Raw genomic sequence first — 9,089 nt, forward strand, 5'->3', positions numbered from 1 at the left:
TGCACGCGCTTCTGAAGCAGCTCCGGTCCACCCCTCGAAAACACACTGTGATTCACCAAGGGTCCCAACAGCGACTTTTTATAACCGTGTTCATTAATTGGCTTCATTAAAATCACACCCAGATTTTCTTTTGCGTTTCCTTCCTGCCGTAATCGGCTGTATGTAATCAGCCTTACCAACAAGTTAACCCTCCAGTAACAAATGATAACAAACAAACCAAAAATGTACTAACCAGGCTTACGGTATATTTAGCTGGAGCTCACATTGACCGACAGGGGACATAACTGAGCCACTTTCTATGACTAAATGCGCCCCTGGTTTTCTCCAGCATAATCTTGCAGTTCAGTTTAAGATGACTAACACCAACCCTCCCCTCTAACCACTGTGTTGCTGTAGGTTCACTACCTGATGGTGCTGTCAGCTAACTGGGCATACGTGAAGGACGCCTGCAGGATGCAGAAATACGAGGACATCAAGTCCAAGGAGGAACAGGAGCTCCATGATATCCACTCTACTCGCTCTAAAGAGCGTCTGAACGCATACACATAAAGCATGCGACCAGACGCACGCATACACATATATAAATATGTATACACACACAAGCATGTCCTTCCCCTCCCTGACGATACACATATAAACTAAACTATGTCTAATATCATCGATATTTCCAGGGGTATAAGGGATGGCCGGGTGGTTGGGTTGGGATGGGTTTGGGGAGGTAAAATAACACTTGCTATGTACGGGTGTGACACAGAATGTTGGTCAGGGAGCACTCTCATCGTCTCCATGGCAACGTCTTTGACTACCCATAATCCTTTAGATTTCGTTTTTTTTTTCACCTCAGTTGCAGTTTAATTTCTCCTCTACCTCCCTGTTCCATATTTGTGTTGTGTTTGAGATAGCACACCCTGATAAGTTTTTGGTAACACGTATTATTGCGTCTCATCGGGTATTGATTGGGTTTTCGAGTTTAGCCAAAGGGATCACAGCACACTTTTTTGTATTACACAACGGTGATTTTAAATTTCGCACTAGTTCACCCTAAATAGATTAGACTTTTTAATCTTTTGAAACCAAAATGTGACCAAACTTGTAACTTATGATTTACAGGTTTAACGCTTCAAGCTGCCAAATTTACAACGGCAATAGCACAAAATAAAATGTACAGATTTTTTCCACTTTCTCTCTCAGTTTTGGAGTGCCAGGGATTTCAAAAAGTACCTTAAAGTGACTTTTAGTGCTATACTGTAGCTTGGCCTAACCGTATAAGCTAGCTGCACTAAGTATAAATAATGGTGTGATACTGGTGCTTAGTAACAGTTTAAGATTCGACAAAATGGCTACCGGGAGATAACATCTCAAACCAGCTAAAGCAGTCAGGTAGGATTTGCCTTGGGAGACTTATTTGTTTTCACTCATCCATTGCAAGCCATACTGTCACATGCAAATAACATTTTCAGGTGTTTTATTGCTTAGTTTTAACTTTTTAAATGCAAGTAGTTCAACAAAACTTTTTTTTGACATTGATCTGAACTGTATATATAAATATCTCGATAAATGTATACACATGTTTCATGGTTTTTGAAACACGTCTCTGCAGTCAGTGATGGGTGATTGTTCATATCTGAAGGCAGTGACTTTGCCAAACACTGAGGAAGGTTTAATACAGTATCACATCTGTTGGCAAGCATGTTAGCAAGACGCATCATTCAAGATGTTCAGGCATGTATTACTCCAAACTGGACCAGACTCAGTGTTTTGGCTCGGTCTTGCCTACTTCAGCTACCCTACTTTTACAGTAACGTGTCTTATATTTGTTTTTGACAGATGTGCTTTGGTCAGTGTCTCATAAACAAACAAACAAACAAACAAAAAAAGCTAGTTTTTGTGCACCTATGGGCCATTGTGAGTTTTGGTGCAAGTGCATTTGAAATCGACGCATACTCTTGCTAGTCATTCAGCTTTTTATAAACCACAAAAGTATTAGGTAAAAAAAAGAAAATGTAATTCTAGTTGTTATTTGTGGCATGGTTATGCATCTAATGGTAATAGTTTTAACTAACTCGAAAGAAAAAAAAACTATCCTATATTTTGATTTCCATTTTTACACTTATGACTGTCTTGCTGGGGTCAACTATATTTTTTCTAAATGTGCAGTATTACAGTTGCAACGCTAACAGTATTAAGCTAAATATCTTATTAGATCGTAGTGTTTGAGTTTTGTCCTTTATGGTCCGTGATGATTTTCAACACCATGTCTTAAAACTATACTCGTTCTGATGTTGCGTATTCAGTATTACCCTGACATTGCTTTCAGCTCTATCCATGTACTAGCGTTTTGTATTTTCACTGAGAATGCTTTGTAGCAGGCAGTAAAATTAACTGGTTTTGTACATATGTGTGTGCCAACAGCTTGACAGTGGCTTTTTTCTTTTTCAACTGTAGAGACAAACTTGCTTGCGTAAATAAAGACACTTGTGTACTTGTTAAGAATTTGTTCACATTTATTGTGTGTGTACTGCATTTTGAAGTCATTTAGGTGCCCTTTTGTAAAGCCTTGTTAAAACATTGTGAATATATTCATATATTTACCAAGGGGGCTGTTACACTGTCAGTGGATTTTCTCATCATTATATAAAGACTATGCAAGGATATGCTGAAATTAAATGCATGCTTGGGAACACTGAATTCTGTGAGAAGGCATGATGACAGGCAAGTGAATTTTAACACAAAATCTTAGTCTTTTTTAGTTAGGATCAGTCATCATGCCAGCTTAAACCTAGAAAATATGTTTTCTTTAAAGGCGGAGTCCACGATGTTTGAAAAACGCGTTGGAAAAGGAGACGGGCCGACTACCAAAACACACTTATAGCCAATCAAATCAAATCAAATGCCGGGTTGCGTATGTGTGGGGCGGGTCTATCAACAGAAGGTCCAGATTCTTTTGGGGTAGGGGCGTGTTTGTTTGGGTGATTTCAAATATCAACATTGGCTTTCAAACATCGTGGACTCCGCCTTTAAGTCAAGTCAAGTTTGATTTGTATAGCACCTTTCACATACAAGCAAAGACCAGCAGAGGGAGTCATCATCTCCATGCACATTAAATACATGTTTATCTATACAATGCTAATTCTTTATCATTAATAATTTATTACATGGATGTGTAACTACTATAACAGATGTACTATAATAATTTGAACTACAGGTGAAGGGACCGTCCTTCCTTACACTCTAAAAACAAACGGTGCTATATAGCACCAAAAGTGGTTCTTTGCTCGTAATCATAGAAGAACCGTTTTTAGTGCCATAAAGCACCGGTGAAGCACCAGTGAAGCACCTGTGTAGAACCATATAGTGCTATGTAGAACCATATTTGGTGCTATAGTGGTTCTATATGGCACCTATATGGTTCTACACAGGTGCTTCACTGGTGCTTCACCGGTGCTATATGGCACTAAAAACGGTTCTTCTATGATTACGATCCAAAGCAACAGTTTTGGTTCTATAAAGCACCGTTTGTTTTTTTAGAGTGTACATATCAGACCAAGGTAGGGATAAATGATGCTTATCCATGTTTTAAAGGGGCCATGGCATGAAAATCTGACTTTTTCCATGTTTAGGTACTATGATTGGGTCCCCAGTGCTTCTATCAACCTAGAAAATGTGAAAAAGACCAACCCAATAACTTAGTTTTAGTAAACCATTCTCTACAAGCACATGAAAAATAGGTCGTTGAAATTTGGCTCTCCTTATGATGTAATAAGAAGCTCTTATAAATAATACCACCCTTTTTTCTGCACTATCCAACCAGTGTTGTTTTCGTCAACGATGACGATAACGAAATGATTTCGTTGACGCACATATTTTTTATGACGCTAACGCGACGATGACTAGCTAAAAATGTCTCTAAGGTGACGAAAACATGACGAGACGCTTTTGAGTTTTCGTTGACGAAACGAGACAGAACGAAAATGATTATAAGTCTGACGTTCATAATGCATGTCATTTCTGCCTATTTTGCGTGAAATCAGTCTGTTTTTAGCTCAAAAGTATCAGCAATGCTGCAGCTTTCTATCCTTGTTTTGGGTCAACACAGTCTCACTCACGCTCACGCCCCCCACCCGGCTGCCGCTATGCCGCGCACGAGCACAAGATTTCAAACAACAACAACAACACACCTGCGGCTGTGGCGAGTTCGAAGGACCGTAGCGGTGACGCCAATAAACGGAAACGACGAGATGATTTATGGACATACTTTCAGTATAATCCATCAGACAGAAAAACGGAATGCATATTGGCAGACGACGGTAAATGTGGCCACAAACTAGGTGGGAAGAATACCACCAATCTCAAGCGGCACCTGAAGGCTCATCACGCTAATATTTTTTAAAGGTAACTAACAAGTCACGCTGTTAACATATCATATACATTCAATTTTACTCGACAATCGGCTTGTGACACATTTCATTGTAAGCTTAAGGTTTTACATGTATCTGCTTGTCAAACCTAAGCCCATTTACAATACTTTTTGTGGTGTATTTAAATAAGGCAAGGCACGCGTTTCTCAACTTTATAAGCAAGGTCTCAGCGTAACACACAAACTCAACATGATGGTATATTAGGCTAAACTTTTTTCTTCATAACTTTTTGTTATGACATGCGCAGAAGGCACACCGACTAAAACAACGGCAAGCCCTCAGGGACAACCTTAATGCACATTTTAATTGTATTAAATACACCACACTTTTTAACCTAAATTCATTGGTTAAAAATACTTTTTTTACTAAAATTGACTTAAACTTGACTAAAACTTTTTTGCGTTTTCGTCGACTAAAACTTGACTAAAACCTTTTTGCGTTTTCGTCGACTAAAACTTGACTAAAACTATAAATTTTACAAGTGACTAAAATGTGACTAAAACTAAAAGCATTTTCGTCCAAAAGACTAAGACTAAAACGAAAACTAAAAGGGCTGCCAAAAACAACACTGTATCCAACCACAGCATTGCCATTTAGTGCAGAGAAAAGCACAATTGAGTTTTAATTGCAACAAACCACCATCATTGTGATCAGTGTTTGATTTTAATCAGCTAATTTTCATTTTAAAGGACACACCCAAAACGGCACATTTTTGCACACACCTACAAAGTGGCAATTTTAATATGCTATAATAAATTATCTGTGGGGTATTTTGAGCTAAAACTTCACATATGTGCTCTGGGGACACCAAAGGTTTATCTGACATCTTCAAAAAGTCTTGTGCCATGGCCCCTTTATTTATATTTATGTAATATTTTTACCTGTTCTGTGCAAGCCAATATGTGACCCTGAACCACAAAACCAACTTTTTTAAAGATGTATACATCACCTGAAAGCAGAATTGATGTGCTTTCCATTAATGTATGATGTGTTAGACGAAATTTGGCCAATATACTAAAAATCTGGAATCTGAGGGTGCAAAAACAAAATATTGAGAAAATCGCCTTAAAAGTTGTCCAAATTAAGTCCTTTCACAAAAATGAAAGCTTAAATTTATGGTAGGAAATTTACAAAATATCTTGCTGAAAAATTATTTTTACATAATATCATAATGATTTTGGTATAAAAGAAAAAATTATAATTTTGACCCTTACAATGTATTGTTGGCTATTGCTACAAATATACCCGTGCTACTTGAGTTTTGTGGTCCAGGGTAACATGTGTGTGTTCACAATAAATAAGAAGAAGAGGCAGAAGTACAGTTTGTGCAGATAGCCACACCGTATCTTTTATAATGGTTTACATCTCCTGTAGTGTCATTGCTTGCCAGGAGGTGGAAGTGAAGCTCTAAAAATAGTCCACTTTGACCTGGACCTAATATTCTGTGTAGATGAACCAGTATAACAAGGACTTGACATTTATCTTTGGCATTTTACTTTTAACATTTAATGTGACTGACACACACACACACAAACACACACACACACACACACACACACACACACACACACACACACACACACACACACACACACACACACACACACACACACACACACACACAAAAATAACATGGTAAATGCTAATGTTCTGACAGGAGTCTAATCGTAAGTGTCTTATGAACAGTGCTGGGGCTAACGCATTACAAGTAACGCGCATTACGTAAAAAGATTACTTTTATGAAGTAACGTGTAAAGTAACGCATTACTTTATAAATGTACACATTAATATTTGAGTAATGCAAGTTACTTTTCAGTTTAATTAAAAATAAAATAATGTACTGAGTTAAACAGAACATTTTAATGTAGAATTACGCACTCTGTGCACCTGAGCAGGAACCGTTTGAATCAGAAACGGAGATGGCAGGCCAGAGCTTAACATTTTTTGCATAAAAAACACATGCAAGGCCTAAAAGAGATCAAGCCTCAGCCAAGAAAAAGTAACTTAAAAGTAACATAAGCATTACTTTCCATGAAAAGTAACTAAGTAACGCAATTAGTTACTTTTTTGGGAAGTAACTTAATATTGTAATGAATTACTGTTAAAAGTAACTTTCTCCAACACTGCTTATGTATAACATTAAGGCATTTTATTGACAAATTATGAGGTTGTAAATAAAACTGAAAGCTCTGACACTGTATCAAGCAAGCACAGTTGTTGGCTTCACAAGGAATAACCAAGTCATTGCAAACTATCAACTACAGTATATACTCTGCTGGTCTTCTACCCCACAAGGTCAGAAGGGACACCCAGGTAAAGACCCCTCATGCATTGACATACCAGCCAGAAAACATCAAATAAACAGATCTGAATTTTCAATTTCAATAGACAGTTTATGTGATAGTTGCTTTTGTGTTTAAACTGCAGGGTCAAACTCATTTTATTGGGGGCTTATGTTCAAAAGCAAATATGAACTCTTTGACACGCAAGCTATGCAAAGCCCAGCTTAATGCACAACATGAGTCTAAAATGACCCATATTAATTTGTGACAGTATTTCAGGCATGGCTGGTCATTTTTTGTTTTTATCTTTTAAAGTCAATGTAATTTAGCATTTTATATGATATCACACATACCAATGTGTGTCAACTTGATGTAGTAACACAAAACAAAAAAAAATCTAATAATTTGTGGTAATTTAAAACAAGTTATTGCAAAGATTTATGGATCATGAAAATCATAGATGATATAATATAAAATGCTACATTGACTTTAAAAGATAAAAACAAAAAATGACTCATCTTTGCAAACATGGCAACAAAGTCAACATTTTGTTAAAATAATAATTTTAGCAGTTATACAGATCTGTATAAATTGTATATAATATTTGTCACTGATGACCAATAACACTAAATTAAATTAAACTAGTAAATTATTTTGAATGAGTAGCCTTTGCATAACATTCATAGGTAGCCTTAGCATATTATGTAATGTCAACTGCTATAAAATATATAAATATATAAAATAACAGTTACATGCATAAAATATACCAAAAACAGCTATGTTGAGTTGTAAAATTTGATGCAGGTGAATAGTTTATCACAGTAAATATGTTTGTTCTTACAGTATTTGCAATCAAAGGTTGCTAATATGAGTCATTTTTTGTGTAAAACTAATGTAGAAATACAATAAAATGTGTTTGTTTATAAAGGATGAAAGAAAAAAAAATAAAGATTTGTGGAAATTATAAGCAAGATACATAATACCTGAAATAATAAATGATCAAATTAATATATATTAAATATTAATCAATACCCCTTCAAAAAGTATAACTGTGTACCTAAAAAAAATGAATATTAGTACCACTAAGGTATATATTGGTGTTAAATGTATACATATCTGCACACATTCTGGAAAAAAATAAAAAAAGTTGAAGAGGATTTCTGGTTCCCAGTATGCTTTGCATGAGGCTGTTATTTTAGTTTTATTCTGTAAAGACAAAGACTTGTTAACGTTTAACGTTCATTTAACTTTGAACAAACTGTTGCCAGTAAATAACATAAATTTAAATGTTCAGTAAGTTACGGGCAAATAGCTGCCACTAATACTGTAATTTCTAAAGAAATTTTTACAGGGCAGGTTAAGCAGTCTGGGCTATAAGTAGCTATACAATAATCATCTGTGTTATTGGAGAAAAAGATTGAGAAAAACTAAAGAAATGATTAAAAAACAATTATCCCTCTGGAGAATCTAATCTTATCTAATCTAACAATAAAATATTAAATAAAATGGTGACCATGACAGTCTACAAGACTTTCAGGCAATAACAACTTAAATGTCATTGTTTTTCTCAATCAAAGCCGGTTATGGCTAAGTCAGAACACTTTAAATACAGAGCACAAGTCATATGGAGTAATGTTACAATGCTTTGATGGTGTTTTTTTTGTACTTTTGGACATTGACAGACCCTAGTCTCAAATCCTTTCAGTGTATAGAAAGGGAACAAAGAGTATATTTTTTTAAATGAGTTTCCATTCATTAAAGAGGAGAGATTGCAGTTTGTAAAATATCTTTAATCCAGGGATTGTTCTCTTTTTTGAGTGACAATCCCGGAAAATTTATATTTTTTCCTGGTCCCATTTTTTTTGTGAAAATGTACTTCTAAAGAAGAATTTCCTTCATGGTTGTGTACATCCAATCCGGTGTAAAAACAGGTAACACATTGGATTGGCCAATGCCAGACGTTTACCTTTATTGGATTGGAAGCTCAGCCTATCGCCTAGCAACTGCATGTGCTGTCGGTTGATCGCACACATCCATATTCCACACACATCCAGGATGAAACAGCGTGAGTTCAGTTGCTAGCCAGCTTTATTAAAACTTTCTATTTACTCAGTTTTGCAAAATGGGGGAGAGACGGACGAGGAGGATAACACAATACAATCGGATGAGCCACCAGTGTCAAAGAAAAAACGATTTCCAACCTATAACTCAGACTGGGTAAAAAGAGAAAACTTTTCTGAATGGATAAGGCCCACCCAAGGAGACCCGTTCTCCGCTACCTGTGTATGGTGTCCTGCCAAAATTTCTGTTAAATATGAAGATAAAACAGCGTTGGAAAATCATGCAAAAACAAAGAAGCACCAGAGTTTTGCATTAAGCAAACGCAAAA

At 36.1% G+C, this 9,089-nt stretch overlaps 1 protein-coding gene across 4 annotated transcripts in view; it reads left to right on the forward strand.

The window, feature by feature from the left end:
• gpm6ab (glycoprotein M6Ab) overlaps nt 1–2,493 on the forward strand; it is an 84,134-nt gene extending 81,641 nt beyond the window's left edge. For 3 of the 4 annotated variants that reach the window (XM_073862805.1, XM_073862802.1, XM_073862803.1), the window contains exon 7: nt 397–2,493. In XM_073862805.1, the coding sequence (XP_073718906.1) occupies nt 397–549 (153 nt within the window). In that variant the 3' untranslated portion in view covers nt 550–2,493. The other variant, XM_073862808.1, reaches the window with a different exon arrangement.
• The last annotated feature ends 6,596 nt before the right edge of the window (nt 2,494–9,089 follow it).

This window comes from Misgurnus anguillicaudatus, chromosome 3, assembly GCF_027580225.2.
Source record: "Misgurnus anguillicaudatus chromosome 3, ASM2758022v2, whole genome shotgun sequence".
NCBI classification, from domain to species: Eukaryota; Metazoa; Chordata; class Actinopteri; order Cypriniformes; family Cobitidae; genus Misgurnus; species Misgurnus anguillicaudatus.